Below are 16,385 nucleotides of genomic sequence, written 5' to 3'. Positions count from 1 at the left end.
GTTCCAGCCCTGGTCCGGGAAGATCCCATGTGCCGCGGAGCAACTAAGCCCGTGCGCCACAACTACTGAGCCTGCGCTCTAGAGCCCACGAGCCACAACTACTGAGCCCATGTGCTGCAACTACTGAAGCCAACATGCCTAGAGCCTGTGCTCCACAACAAGAGAAGCCACCGCAACGAAGAGTAGCCCCCGCTCGCCGCAACTGGAGAAAGCCCACGTGCAGCAACGAAGACCCAACACCGTGTTAATGGTCCATTCAGTCACATTTAATGTATTCCTTTTTAAAACGTCCCTCTTTATCTGATTAAAAAACAATAATAATGTGCTTTTTTCCTATTTTGTAAATGAAGCAAACTATTAATTCAGTGGTTAAGAAGCAACTTCTTGGAGCCAAGAATTGCTCTGAGCACTGCAAACAAAAAGGTGAGTGAAACACAGCCCCTTGATTTTCTTTTTAGTGTGTGTGTGGGGGGGGGGGGGCAGGGGGGTGCCACACCGCTTGACTTGTGGGATCTTAGTTCCCCAACCAGGGAATGAACCGTGCTCTCGGCAGTGAAAGCGCTGAGTTCTACCAACTGGACCGCCAGGGAAGTCCCAACAGCCCCTCGATTTAACATTGCCAAAACGACAGATTATGCAGTTGACTCTTGAACAACACGGGTGTGACCTGCATTGAACTGTGTGGATCCACTTATGTGTGGGGCTTTTTCACTAGATACACAGTCAGCCCTCTGTGTCTGAAGATGTGGAATCCGTGGATACGGAGGGTTGGCTATGGGACGTGAGCATCCACGGATGTTGGCGTCTGAGGCAGGTCCTGGAACCAGTCCCCCACAGATACCAAGGGGCAATGTATGTACAAAGTAGCCATGCATGATGTCAGGGATGCTGGCTAACTGTCTCCCTCAGAGAGGAGCAAGAGATGGGGAGGTGGAAGCAGGAGAGGGCTAGCTTTTATTTTCATTTCAATGCATATCTTAAATTTTTTAACAGACTCATTTTCTGGATTACCTATTTTATAATTTCATTAAGAGTTTCAAGCTACATGATTTTGACTCTGAATGTTTACATACAATCAAAAACTAAGCAGCACTACGATAATTATCACAAGCTAGTACGTAAACAAGATAAACCCAATATGCCACGGTGGTGCCAGGTAAGGGCAAAGTCACAACATGGTAGCTACACTTAGAGAGGTTTCTCAGTGGTAATAACAAAAATGAAATCAAGAGAAGAACTGAGTCACCACAAGGAACCCAGTAATCTAAACACATTATATACACCAGCCCCCGGCCCCCAATAGTCTGGGCCATAAGCAATCAGTAACAAATTTATGTCACAAGTGACTATGTCATTTCATCAAAACATCATCACCCATTCTATCAAACTAATACTGGTAGTTAGAGTTTTATTGGTTTTGTAGTTTGGTTTGAATTTATCTATAAATTGTCTCTGAACGCTATATTAGGGATTTAAACATGCAGATTATACCTAATTTGTGTGCTGGGGAAGGTAGGAAATTAAGTTAAAATGGGAGAACCACAAAAACAAATTTTTTAAGGGCATAAAATACTGAGGTTTAAGAAACATAAGAGGTCCTGGAACTGCACTAAAAGAACTCTACATCCTGCAAAGTACAGGATCAGATCTGCAACTATAACAGTCACTGGTGGCAGACTTCCATGTGCTAAAGCTGGCTGCCCATAAGATATCCCGGGGAGTGCTTGGAAAAACTGTGGATTCCCGGGCTTCACTCCAGAACTACTGAAGTAATACTCTGGCTTTAAAAGTGAGGAAACTGAGGTGCAACGAGATGAAGTAACTTGATCACTAGTAAATGTTGCCAACATGAATCAAACCAACACCATTATTTCAGCAGTAAAAATGTGTATTTTTTTAAACCACTTCCATGATCTATTACTTCTAAGCAGCTCTTCTCTCCTCTGGAGCGTAAAAATGGAAAAAAAAACACCATTACAGGTTTTTCCTCTTTCTACAAAAATAATGAAAATTCATTAAGTCCTTGTGTTGCTAAAAATGAAAAACACCCTGAGGGCTCAAATGTTCTGAGGGCTTCCTCCTCACCCGCCTGCCTCTCTCTCTCTCTCTCTCCCTCTCCCCTCCCTCCCTCCCTCCTTCCCTTCCTTCTCTTCCTCCCTCCCTCCCTCCCTCCCTCTCTCCCTTTCTTTCTTCCACTTGACTCAAAAATCCCACCTTTGAGTTAATGGTAGGTGAATTCTGATCTATTTCTCAAAGGCAGAGTTTGAGGGGAAAAAGAAAAAGAAGTGCATTCCACAATCACCACAGTGATTCAGGCAAAAAATAAAACAGGTGCTAATATTAGTGGGTGAAAATCTGATGACAAACAGAATATTTACATGTTCTCAAAGTTTCCCCCTACCAATTACCTATTAATTACAAAGGGAAAGTTAGTAACTTATCCAAGTGATCCAAGTTGCTGTCACCAACAATGTGACAAATTGGTATCCCGTGTCCTCTAATGTAAGGCACTTAGGACACAATACCACTAATATAACAGCCCTGCCTAAAATGCATAACCTTCAGCTAATAACTAGGAAGCAGCAAACTACAAAAAACTGAACTGCACTCTTCCAAAACATGTCAATGTCGTGAAAGACAAAGAAAGGCTAAGGAACTGTTCCAGATTAAAGGAGACCAAAGGGACATGGTAGACAGATGTGTGACGCTGGTTTGGATATTAGGCCAGAAAAACAAATTGCTACAGAGGGCATTACTGGGATCTGTGACAAAATGTGGATGTCTATAGATTCGATTAGCATTGTGGTGCTGTTAGACCTCCTGATTTTGATAACTGTATAGTGGCTATATAAATGAATGTCCTTGTTCTTACAAAATACACACCTAAGTATTTAGGAGTAAACAGTCAGTCAAGATGTCTGCATTTTACACTCAGTTCAGAGCAATGGAATAGATTAACGAGCCCAGAAACAGACTCACATAAATAGAGTCAACTGACAAAGGAGGAAAGGCAATGCAATAGAGAAAAGATAATTTTTACAACAAATGGTGCTGAACAACTGGATACCTACATGCCCTCCCCCACCCGCCCACAAAATAAAAGAACCTAGACACAAAAATCAACTCAAAATGGATCACAGACCTAAATGTAAAATGCAAAACTATAAAACCCTGTAAGAAGATAACACAGAATGAAATCTGAATGGCCTTGTGTATGGAGATCACTTTTCAGATTCAATACTAAAGGCACAATCCACGAAGGAACGAACTGATAAGCTGGATTCGTTAAAATGAAAAACCTCTGCTCTGTAAAAGACACTGTCAAGAAAAGCAAAGGACAAACCACAGACTAGGAGAAAATATTTGCAAAAGACACGTCTGATAAAGAACTGTCATGCAAAATACACAAAGAGCTCTTAACGCTCAACATTAAAAAAATAAACAGCCTGATTTGAAAATGGGCCAGAGCCCCTAACAAAAGATACTCCACATCGTATGTCATCAGGAAAATGCAAATTCAGACAACAGTGAAATACCACTAACAAGCCTAACAGGACAGCCAAAATCCAGAACACTGACAACACCAAATGTTGGTGAGGATGTGGAGCAACAGGAACTTTTCATTCACTGCTGGTGGGAACGCAGACTGCTACGGCTAACTTTGGGAAACACTTTGGTTGTTTCTTAGAAAATTAAACACACTCTTACCGGACAATCCTGCAACGAGGCTCCCGAAGGAGTTAAAAACTTACATCCACGCAATAACCTGCTATAATGGATGTTACAGCAGCTTTATTCATAATTGCTAAACCCTGGAGGAACAAAGGTAGCTTTCAGTGGGTGAAAGGATAAACAAACTGTGGTACATCCAAACAATGGAATATTATTCAGCGTGAAATATTATTCAACTGTTACACCATGAAAAGACATGGAGGAATCTTAAGTGCATACTACTAAGTGAAAGAAGCCAATCTGAAAAGGTTACATATTGCATGATTCAAACTATATGACATTCTGCAAAAGGCAAAACTATGGAGAGAGCAAAGAGATCAGTGGTTGCCAGGGGTCAGAAGGAAAGGAGGGATGAATAGGCAAAGCACAGAGGATGTTTAGGGCAGTGAAACTACTCAGTATGGAGCTCTAATAGTGGATACATGGCATTAGAAACTTGTCCAAACCCAAAGAATGTACAACACACTGAAAGTGAACCCTAATGTAAACTATGCACTTTGGATGATAAGGATGTGACAATGACCTGTGGATTCATCAACTGTAATATATGTATCACTCTGGTTTTGCTAATGGGAGAGGCCACTCATGTATAGGGTAGGAGGTATATGGGAAATCTCTGTGCCTTCCACTCAATTTTTGCTGTGATCCTAAAACTGCTCTAAAAAATAAAGTCTATTTACAAAGAAAAGAAAGGAAAAAAATGACAAGTACCTGACATTCGATCTAACTGTACAACAGGAGATCAAAGATAAAACCAGAAAATGCCAACTTCCAGGCATTAGGCGTAACAATTTCTAGACTCTGGAAAGGATCAATTAACCTTAGGTATATTACTTAATCTTGACCCCAGGCCCTTAGAAAAACTGAAGGCCTTGATAGTTGTCTTTAAGAGATATTGTCACTAAAAATACTATGAGGTCCTAAAAGGAGGCGTAACACACAAAGTTTAAGCTAAACAAAACTGCAAGCTCTACACCTCCATGTGCTGAAATTTCTTTGGCAATTTATATTAATAAAACTGATTCTGGAGAACTTGTAAAGCCTGGGAACTCCATATATTTGCTTAGGTATTTTTCAAACAGTACGAAACAGCCCTAAAAAGGCAAAGTTGAAGGGCCTAACAGTGCCTTTAGGTAATGAAGGGTGATGCATTATCCCTGAAAGAAGGGAAAGCTCAATAAAACCTAAACGTGATCATTCTGTTTCATACAGATCTATGGCAACAAAAAGACTGCTCAAAACAGCAGGCAGTTTTTTTAAATCATAAGGTTATTCAAATCTGTGTTCTGAAAAATGCAGCTATCATGATGTTGTCCCTTCTGTAAAAAAAAAAAGAGCAGATGAATATAATGGAAGATAGCTTTAAGAACAAATTAGCTGACGTCCAGCCTCTAAGGGAGAGCAGACTGTGAAAACAACTTCTCCAAAGGAAAGGAATTCACCTGGAAGCAGGTTATATGCTTGCTAATACTAATACTGGTCAATTGGGTGTTTTAAGAATTTTTTAAACTTGCTACATTAAAATTCAACAGCTAGGGCTTCCCTGGTGGTGCAGTGGTTGAGAGTCCGCCTGCCGATGCAGGGGACGCGGGTTCGTGCCCCAGTCCGGGAGGATCCCACGTGCCGCGGAGCGGCTAGGCCCGTGAGCCATGGCCGCTGAGCCTGCACGTCCGGAGCCTGTGCTCCGCAACGGGAGAGGCCACAACAGCGAGAGGCCCTCGTACCGCAAAAAAAAAAAAAAAAAAAAGTTCAACAGCTATAAATTATCTTTCATTTAGGGTAGATGGATTAATCTCTAAATTAATATAGCACCTGTCTTGGCAATTTTTCTGAAAATCAGTGGTTTTAACACCTTTCACTACAATCAAATATAAAGGACAATGGTTATTTTTGGCATACTTAGTGGCAGTTGGGGAAGCTACAGTAAACTCTGAAAAAAACAGGATATCCTTAAAACCTCCTGTACAGCTAAAGAAGCAACAAGATGACAGTTCTTTATAAGCACCAAGCAGGTAAGAAATATAATTAACTTTACTTTTAAGACAGCATTTTATAATAAATGTTCACTTTTAATTATTAAATGGTACCAAAAGTCCCAAGTATGAGAAGTACCAGCGTTAGAAATGATACTTTAAAATGATAAATGCCTTACGTAAGCAAAAAATAATACTGTTTTAACAGTGGCTTGAGACTCAGTCAAAAAGTTTAAACTAGATTATTAGGCAAAGTATTCTTAGCTTCTAAAGAAATAAATGGTGTTATCACATGGGCTGGCTCTAAGAACACCCAATGGTCAAGGAAGGTAGCAAGGAGCAATGGGAAGAACACCAACCAGAGACCCAAGAGACCTGGGCCTAAGCAGCGCCGCATGAAGCAGGGGTTTGGGGTGAGCCACTGGACCCCGGCTTCCTGCTCTGTGTTGGTGAAGTAGGTCTGTCTAGATCAGGGTACTGGATTTATTCCAAGGGACATGCAAAGCCCAATTTCTCACACGCACAAAGTTTTATCTGAAACAAATGCAGACTAACACACACACAGACTGCAAGGGTCATTTTTCAAATGTACACAGATGCTGTTAAGTGAGAAGGGAGCTCATCGTTGGGGTCTGCTGGTCAGGCATTTTTTTTAAACAAAAGGACAGTAAGATAGGACCACCACAAGTGCTAACAGGAAAAGAAAACTCACCAATACTAAACAGGGTTCCCACACCATGCTGTTAACACCACCGTCCATCTATTCAGGGGAAAGGCCAGCCTGTAAAACTCTCATTGGCAGAAGCCTTCTACTCTCCAAAGTGAATGAGCAGCAAGCACGTCAGCTGAGAAACTCACTAGTAAAGTGAAGGCAAAGGGGCATCGAGGCAGGGGTCACCCATGCAGTACAAAGTCAGCCAGGGGCACAACCAAGATTACCCATGGCCAGGTGAGTTCCTGAGTTAAACCTCAGTCCTGCCAGATTTTTATACAAAGGCAAGATTTTATATGAGCGCAAACCTCAAGTTTTCTCACGTACAAAATGAAATAAATATCACAGATTGTTGTGGAGATCAAACGGGTTAAGCTACGTGAAAAGAGTAGCAGTATGCCTAAGCACAAAGTAAATGTTCCACGTTAGTTGACTTCCGTAACAGCTAGCTGATTTGAGGGGTGTGTGTTTGTTTTTTCAGGGTTTTAATTATAGCCTTTACTTGGAAAATAGCCTCAATTAAAGAAATTTTTTAAATATTTATATAATTTTAACGGTTACTTTCCCGATTTGAGGTTTTGAGTGACCCACCTCAAGAGGCTTTAGAGAACAGCAGTTTTTAAACTTAATTTTTAAATTGTTTTCAACATTTTAGGAATCTACTGATTATCATCCACGGTTGAAAAGTATATATTCTCTCCAGGGAAATGCACGTACGTATAAGGCTTTGCAAGCGATTCCAGAAAAGTTCATAGACGCTCTTAAACTCAAGGAGACCACCTAGGGGCCTATGGGCTTCAGATTAAGAATGTCCAGAAAACTAGTAAATTATTTAACCCTGAGTCTGTACAACAAAACCCACTGTGATAAGAGATAATGCTTAAGGAATGCTTATTATATGCCTGCATCATGCTAAGCAATCTAATGAATTACTTCATCACCTTTATAACAACCCTTTGAGGTAAACAGTAGTAGTGTGCCCATTTTAGAGGTGAGAAGACTAAGGGTTAGAAAGGTTGATTAACGCATCCTATGTTACACAGGAACTCATCAAGAGAAAAAATTGTTCTCTATAGAATAATGCCCCCAAAACAAAACCAGTCGTTAAAAAAATAATGACTTGGTTCAATCACTCACCAAAGAACATCTGGGCTCTTTCCAGTATTTTTCTATTGTGAATAAAGCAGCTATGAACATTTTTTTTAATAACTTAAATAAAATAGCTCGACCCACTACTGCAATGTTGTCTTATTTATATATGTTAGCCACTCCACGGAGGTCTTAAACACACAAAAAGATACGACTGAAAAATAAAAATGCTAAATAACTAAATACCAAAGTGAGGAGTACTGATTTTTTAGTGAGGAGAGGATGGGTGCACCCAACAAACATTCCAGCCCGCAGAGCCACATTCATGACAGTGGAAATGAATGTGCATTTTAAATCCCCTTTAAATGGCTGCACCTTCTCTGCTTTGGACAGAGCCTCTGTCACGCCAATTAAACCCCCTGATACTGGGAACAGCTGGGGGTGCCGGATGATCTCTGTCCTGTCTGGGGAGGATCTGGGCAATGTTTTCTTTGCCTTCTCACCTCCCTCCCACCAACTACCAGTAAATCAGTAATTCTTGCTAGAAGACATCGAAGCTAACAGATTCTCGGGAACAAGTAAAAATGTTGCCCTTCTAGCACAAATACTTTTAAAATGAACAGATAAAAAATGAATAAAATTAAATCTTATGAGTTGATGCCATCATTTGTATACAGAGATCACCTATACCTGAATATGCAAAGGAAGTTAAATTATGATGCAATCAATGCTATCCTATAAAAACTAAATTAACAAAAACAGTCTGTTAGGGAAGACATCTGGTGTATCACGGCAGGAAACGTTAATGATATTGTCTGCAACCCTGTAATCAATTTTTTCTCCCAGTAGCTCTCTCATTACACTGTATTAGATGTGTGTGCCTGCAGGATTTATGAGAACTCCACACATGGAGGGGAGCTTGGCCAACTGGATCCAATTCAGATCCAGCTCAAATGACTTTGGCAGCATGAAGCGTTGTTAAAGAACAATCAATACGTGAGCTTTATGCAGCATCACCCTGACTGAAAGAAGATTTATCATCGTACTACAGAATCTTCTCCAACCTACATATGACGGTATCTGAGAATACCACCCACCATGAACTTATTTAAATCCCTAGTGGACACAATATTTTTACTGCTAAAAAAATAAATACTCGTCATCACTAATGCTAATATAAAAAGTTTACTACATATCAATTATGGGCAAAACTTTAAATCCATTCAGCAAATCCTGGTTAGTGGGTATTGCAGTAAATGAAACAGTCTAACAATGACATTGACACTGATTAGAGAATAAAGATAATATTGGCCTGAAAGATAAAAACCATTTCTCTCTCTCTCTCTCTCTCTCTCTCACACACACACACACACACACACACACACACACACACACACGATGGTAACTGGTAAAGGCTGAAGCTTTTGAAGTATGCAGTCAAGTTGGGACTCTGCTAATTTGTCCCTTAAGCTGACAGTATCTCTCCAGGGATTAAAATTAGATTTTTATCCACTACGTTGGGTTTTATCTTCCATTGTGAATGGCTATTATATCAAGACTTCCAAGGCTTCCATAATGTGAACCTTTTTCTCTGGTCTAATCCTTGATAAATTACAGTGGCAACTATCTAAACATGAAAATGTTGTGACAATTATTCCTGATTTTATTACAATTATTAATGTCCCATCTCCATTGTCTTGGTCCTCTTCATTTTATGCATGGATGACAGTCCTAGCCACCTAATTGGAACTTTTACAGTCTTTCCCCACTCCACACTCTACCCAATGAATCTTCTTAAGCAGTGATCTGCAGATCGGCCAGCCCGCAATAAAAAGGCCTGCAAAGGCTCTCTTCGGCCTAGAACATAAAATGTCACCTTGTCTAACCTTTCAGACCCTCAATGATCCCATTTTGTATCCCCACCTCTGCCTCCCAGGACCCACTAACCTGTGCTCTTCTTTGACGTCCTGCGGCATCTTCTCACAACTCCCAGCTTCACCAGGCTCACTGCCTACGTTGCTTATAAGGACAGGCTGACACGTACACCTGGCGAGCACCTCCACTCTGCCTGCCCACGTGTTACTGGTGTACCAAAAACACACCCGGCTCCTCAGTACCTAGCTACCTTCCCAAAACTTTCCCAAGCGCTGCTACAGGCCATTGGGAGCGCTCTCTTTTCCTAGTCTCAAGATACTAATATGCTACACGGCAAGTGAACAAGTCGTTGCATATTGCCAGTATCTGGATCTGTGCATGCATGTACGAGGGCTATTCTCTTGTGTTATTTCCTAATCAAGCATGAGTTTGAGCCCCAGGGTCAGATTAGGTAAACCAAGGGAAAGACAGGTCTTAACCTTCTTTAGTGACTAGCAGCGGTCAATCAGAACAATAAACACCTGTCCTTCAGAGAACTTGAGCGTTAAATCCTCATGAAGGAAGGAAAATGAAGACAGGTGTGTGCACCGAGCTTCCAGAAAAGGTGAGGCACACGGCACAAAAGTAACCGTCGTGGATCACTAACACCAGGCCCTGTGCTCCAGGGGACAAAGAGCTGAAGACACTGCATCCTGCTTCACCTCACGTAACGCCCCACATCATCACCAGGTAACAGAGGATTTGCCGGGGTACAGCTGAGAGCACTCCATCTACTCCCCAACCCAAGCCTTTCAAACGTTTATTCTGTATCCGCCCCTGCAGGAAAGCCCAGCTACCTCTGAGCAATACTCTACCGAAGGTCACCGGAGAGGGCAGCAGCCCGAACAGTTTAGACTCACGGGCCACAAGTCCCGGTGATCCTGGGGAAAGGTGCAGTCCGCACGCGGACTCAGACTTACCCCCTTTTCCCCTATTTCAGTCGCCAACGTCCATACTCGCTGCTGATTGCCAGCTCCTGCTCCTTGCAGCGGCCCAGCATGCTCTCTGCTGGTGCCAACACCCCTCCACCACCAAGCCCCCCGACTTCTGGAACTGTCCTAGAGGGGTAAGGCAAGTCCCGTATTTTGCTTCCTCTGTGCGTGTACTTGTTACTCCTTTAAGAACACATACGATACAGCACATTTTTAAAGGGGCTCTGGGGAGGGAGGTGTTATTCCTATTTTATACCCTGTGGGATATAAAATATTGAGAGCTTTTAAAAACGGGATTCTCCTTACCCCTACAGGCCCTCTCCCGGCTTCAGAAAGATGCTGTGGCGGCTGTGCTGCCACCGGCAGAGAGCATGCTGGGGGGTCGCACAAAGCAGGAGGTGGAGATCTGCAACAGGCCTGGGAGTTGTGGACCTAAAAGAGAAAAAAGTTTTAAGTTAACAGGCCCAATGTCCTCTCATACCCTGGTTACTAGGGGCACTCAGCACACAAGCAGGCAGCTGCACAAATCCTTTAGCAGGTGGCCTCTGAAGTCTCAGCGAATCTGTTCTGCCACTAAAGTTAACTCCGCACATCAGTCAGAGCTGCTTCCTTTCTCCAGCGTGCACATACGACCCTCTGGCTCCACACTCTCAGTATGGGCCTGTCATAAAGCGGTATGGTGTGTGCCCCTCAAAATAACCAAGTTAAGATGTGACACAGTGTCAAAGCACCGTGACAGTGGCATGCTTTGCTTATAACAAAAGCAAAAATGCAATGGTGTCAGATAAACATGACTATAAAATAAACCACCAGTGGACAAACCGAGCTTTCAGAAGAGTTTCTAAGGAGAGGTGCCAGAGGCATAGGACATGTACTTCAGAAGGAAATGCTCAAGGTACTGGGGGCAGGGGCCTCAAAGAAAGATCCTACCATTTTCTCAAAGTCCTAGTTTAATTTTGTAAAGCTAAAGATAAGGTAACATACAAAGGCTTAACTTAAACCAGAGGAAAAAGAAGACACCATTCAAACAAGCTTTAATTTACTCACAAGGTAAATGTAATGAACAGACTGGAGCATAAAGTTCAAGAAAGATATTATTTCTTTTAGGGGCAAAACCAGTTTGGTATGTACCATACGTCTTTTTTTTTTTTAAAGAAACTTTTAAAACATTTAAAACCAGCAAAATATTAAAGAGCAACTTCTGAAAGCCAGCACAGTCCTGATAAGTATCAAAAAAAGATACTTCAGATGACAGTCTGAATATGTCCCTTTTCAAAAACTCTAGGGAGTACGTAACATTTCCCAAAACCTAACCAATCCAATTTCATGTTGTTTTTAATGAACTAAAAACCCCATAAAATCCAAATACTTATGTGAATTTCTGTTCTTAAGATGGTTTTTAAATTACAGGTAAGCAAACTTTTCATATTAAATCATTTTTAGGGAGTCCTGATACATATAATTCATTTCAAAAAGCTAAGAATCACTCTCTAACAGCTTCCTGTGGTCCAAGACTTTAATATGCTCCATCAACTACTTATTTTCTTTTTATGTCTCTCTGAAAACAAACAAAAAAGATAAATCCCAAGAAAAAGAGCTAATCTTGGGCATGTCTTTATCATGATGCTTTTCTTTTCTGTTCTTTTCTTTCTCTACAGACGACCCTCTAGAGCATCCCGGGCTCCCACACCATATATGCTTCCTGTGCGGCCAGTCTCTGACTCCCACTGCCCCCACGGACAGTAAATATACATGACCTGCGTGGACACCAAGTGTTAGTAGCCATAGCCTTCTCCACCACACACCTCCCACCTCCCCATACCAGCACTGCAAATTTCTAATCAAAGATTCAACTGTGCACTAGAATGTACAGTATACTCAAGATCTTTTAATATAAGCATCAAATAAAAATGAACCTGTGGTTAATCTCTTGCACTAGGAGTTAATCAGACCACTCAAATCCTTATTCATTCAAATCAAGGGTTTCAAACAAAAAGACACTTGGCGAAGCATTTCTAAGCATGTTGGCATTACTTAATGTGCAAAAGTTCAAGTAATTATTAAAACATTTTAAACATGAAAAAAGGCATCATTTCAAAGCATTTCATTATTCTTACTTATGAATCAGAAAACGCTGACAGTATCTCAGTTGCCCTAATTTTCTTTCGTTTCTTCTAATGGATTTTTTCTTCTATAATTTTGAGTTGGTCCTTAACACAAACAACCACATATACACAAATTACAAATTTCCAGTTCTAAGAAATAAGAGTTGGAATGACAAGATTTTACCAGTATTCTTGCACAGTAGCTCTCTGCAAATATCAGATTGTCTCAAACGTTCTTAAGTTCCTTTTTTAAAACATCAGAATACCTAGAGTTTTCTGCGTTGAAAAAATTTTACATATAGAGAACAGGTTTACCATTAAAATAACATTTTCAGATCGTTTATGGAAGTAAATATAATTAAACTTTTTAAGTGATTTCTTAGAGTCCTAAAATCCAAATTCATTAGGAGAAAATGAACTACCCAACTTCACAGTAATCGTGAACCATTAAAACTTTAAATACCACGTGGCCTACGATGACTGTCAGCCATGAGTGAAAACAGAACACTGAGAAGCTAAGTAAATGGAACCAATGAGATGTTCTGAGATTACTTATTCCCAAAGCCTTGCTTTGATTTTCACTTGTGTCACCACTTCCTTCCACTTAATTGACACTCATATCATGCGAAGAGGCTGTGGTGATTCAAAATAACTTTCAACATGATTGTCCTATAATTGGGGTGGAGGTGGGGGGCAGGCACAGCAGATACCCAACAACGCAGCATCTGACTATGCCCATCAAACTCAGGGCTAAGCGATAGCATCCCACTCTTAAAATTATAAACTTCAAATTCCAACATGAAAAGGACATTTAATCCTTGCACATATATGTATTATTGGTGGGTTACTCCAAACACAGCATGGAGGAAGCTCAATACCCCATTATAGTTTATCACAATGCTTATCGATAGCAACTAAGCAACCATGACCTTTATTTTAAACAAAGAAGGTGGGGGTAGGGGAAGGCGTGGCCTTTAGAAGAATACTCTAGCACCAAATCAGTAATTCAAACCTTTTCCCTTTTTTTTTTTAAATTGAAGTATATACAACGTACAATATTATATAAGATACGGGTATACAATATAGTGATTCACAGTTTTTAAAGATTATAGTCCATTTCCAGTTATTATAGAATATTCGGTATATTCCCCGTTGTACAATATATCCTTGTACCTTATTTTACACATAATCGTTTGTACCTCTTTATCCCCTACCCCTATCTTGCCCCTCCCCTCTTCCCTCTCCGCACTGATACGCTAATTTGTTCTCTATATCTGTAAGTCTGGTTTTTTTTTAAAATTATAGTCACTAGTTTGTTGTATTTTTTAGATTCCACACTAAACTGATACCATACAGTGCTTGTCTTTCTCTGTCTGACTTACTTCACTTAGCAAAGTACCCTCCAAGTCTATTCATGTTGTTGCAAATGGCAAAATTTCCTTCTTTTTTCCAACTTTTTCTTGACCTAGAAATCACTGTATAAGAGCACTGTCCCACCGATGCACCCACTCCTGACAGGTGAGAACAATTAAACTAACAAAGGAACAACTCTTTTTAAAGAACTGTCTCTGCTGTACTTTCCACTAAGTAAGATGTAACTCCTCACTCTATAAACTGAGAACACTTGATAACAAACTTCAAAGTCTTCACTTCATTATCCAACACTACACTCAAGTCACAAAGCTGTAACCAAGTGGTACTGACCTTTTTACAGGGAATGAACAAAGAGGGTAAAGAGAAAAAGAAACTACAAATAGACTCAATTCTGCAGGCCTAACTTGAGGGACTATAAAAAACCAAAAGAGAAAACAGCTACTGTTTCACACGGAAACAAGTCATCACATCCTATGGCATTTTTCATATCTGCTGGCCTTCTCTGGGATGTTTACATATAGACTAAGCCCTCGTTTATCTTTGCTAGAAGTCAGTGACATAGAAAATTCGAAACAGAATGCCTAAAAAATGTTATGACTTTGGCTACACTCACATAAACTTCCTGAAGAAAATTAAAACTGAGGTTTAACGTATTTTTAGAATTTTATTATTTAAATATATAAAATACTACACATTGCAGGCTAACTAAAGGTAACGAAGCAGATCTCTTTGGCCTGTTTAATAAATGGAAGGTTAATTTGTAGCTAATGCATGGACTGTATCAAACAACTACTAAAGATTTTTGAAAACTTTATCCAGTCAATTTTTTCCACTGAAATGTAACTTCATTCAATATTCAGTACATATTTAGTATGGACCTTATATGGGCAGTGTATATACACATCAATGAGTAAAACAGACATGGTGCTATCTGCCCTTACAAAGCTTAAACCTAGAGCACCAACTCAAGGTCAATGTCAGGATCATCCCATGGCCCAGGCACTGCACTATCCACTTTGTAGGCTTGATCTTTTAATCTAAAAACAACCCATCTGCAAGGTAGGTGCTTTATATCCCAACTTCATAGGTAAGTACAGCAAGGTTAGTGTCTTGCCCAAGGTCATGGAAGATAGCAACTGATGGAACAGACCAGCTGATGTCAAAGTCCAGCTCCCAACCCATGCACTCTACCGTCCCCCAACTCAGTCCCAGAATCACATCTAAAATTCTGAATTAGCCACGTTCAAATTAATGCAGATTTCCTGCCCCCCACCCCAAAAAGTTTTCAATACAAGGCTGACCTAATATTAAAATGATGCCCATTTCCTGAATGCCCATACACCATACATTCTGTGCTGAGTGGTCACATCAACCAAGCTGGGATTAAATAACTGTGGTGTATAATACATAAATGATAATTAACTCATTGTGTGTACACACGTATGTACACAAGAGTGCATGTTAACGAAACCTCCCTTATCTCCCAGCATTATCTATGTAAAGGTCTCTAACAAAAAAAACGAGAAGATATGATTACTTATTCTCAGTAAGTTTTCATTTTAAAGAAGGAAAAGCAGCTTCTTGCTTTTAATACACGTCTGAGAAACTCAATTTGGTGGAGAGAAGGCAATTTCAACGGTAAGTGGAACCTAAGCTGAAGCCCCTGATTGCTGCACTGGGGTGACCAGCCTTTGCGTAGGGTTACAGGTACAGACCAGGAACTGGAAGCAAACTCCAAATGTTCCTCCCCCAGCTGCTCACATTCAACTGTGAAACGAAGAGGTGTACATGGCGCTGCACCTTAACGAGCTCGGCCCCCCACTCACAGCAGCAATGGAGATGTGCCTTCCCCAAGGTAACAAGTGGCAGGCGCCCTCCACTACTCCATGTTCAAAGTCAGCACTGAGAACGTATGCTGTTAGGGACAGAAACGACACAAGAGCACATGCATCCGTGCAGGGCAGTGACAACACACTGAGCCCTAAAAAGTCAACTGGAAATAGCCTAACATCACAAAAGACGTATCCCCAACTCTAAGGAATGTCAGGTTTAATTTTAAAGACAATTACATTTTACTAGGCCAAATAGGAGCAAAAATGAATCAATGGTATCTGCTCAAAATAGTATTTGTAATAATTACCTATCCGACCTGAAAATTCATCTCATGTAACAGCTAAAGAACTGATAATTATATAACTCAAGGAAACAAACATCATATTTTTTCTATTTAACAAACGACAGAAACTCATTAGGAATCCACACAGAATTCCCATGCAGAGTATTAGAGGAATGGCTTCAACTACTTATCTGTGAATGAAGAATTAGGTACGAAGCACCACTATTAGAGCCAGACAAGGAACAAGGATCCTTGGTGTTATGCTGAATGGAAACCACTAATCTCAATAATCTCCTTGTTCAGCATTCTCAGAATCCATGATTATTTCTAGATAGCAAATTAATTCTATTATGCTAAGGCCTGGACTTCTACAAAAATGGAATCTTACTGTTTTTTAGTAAAAGTAAGGAATCTTGCTCTTAGGACATTACGTGAATG

General features: G+C 40.5%; 1 protein-coding gene across 5 annotated transcripts in view; it reads right to left on the bottom strand.

Annotated features, from left to right (window-relative positions):
- The window catches only part of RERE (arginine-glutamic acid dipeptide repeats), a 426,438-nt gene that overhangs the window by 212,541 nt on the left and 197,512 nt on the right, over window positions 1-16,385 (bottom strand). For 4 of the 5 annotated variants that reach the window (XM_029230137.1, XM_029230140.1, XM_029230138.1 and 1 more), the window contains one exon: window positions 10,659-10,784. The exons of the other annotated variant lie outside the window; for it this stretch is intronic. In XM_029230137.1, coding sequence (XP_029085970.1) covers window positions 10,659-10,784 — 126 coding nt within the window. The remainder of the gene's footprint in view (window positions 1-10,658; window positions 10,785-16,385) is intronic. 5 annotated transcript variants of the gene reach the window in all.

This window comes from Monodon monoceros, unplaced genomic scaffold, assembly GCF_005190385.1.
Source record: "Monodon monoceros isolate NGI ecotype Baffin Bay Population unplaced genomic scaffold, NGI_Narwhal_1 Super_Scaffold_18, whole genome shotgun sequence".
In the NCBI taxonomy this organism is placed as follows: domain Eukaryota; kingdom Metazoa; phylum Chordata; class Mammalia; order Artiodactyla; family Monodontidae; genus Monodon; species Monodon monoceros.
Note: the sequence above shows the minus strand (reverse complement) of the source record. Positions and strands in the feature narration are given on the sequence as shown.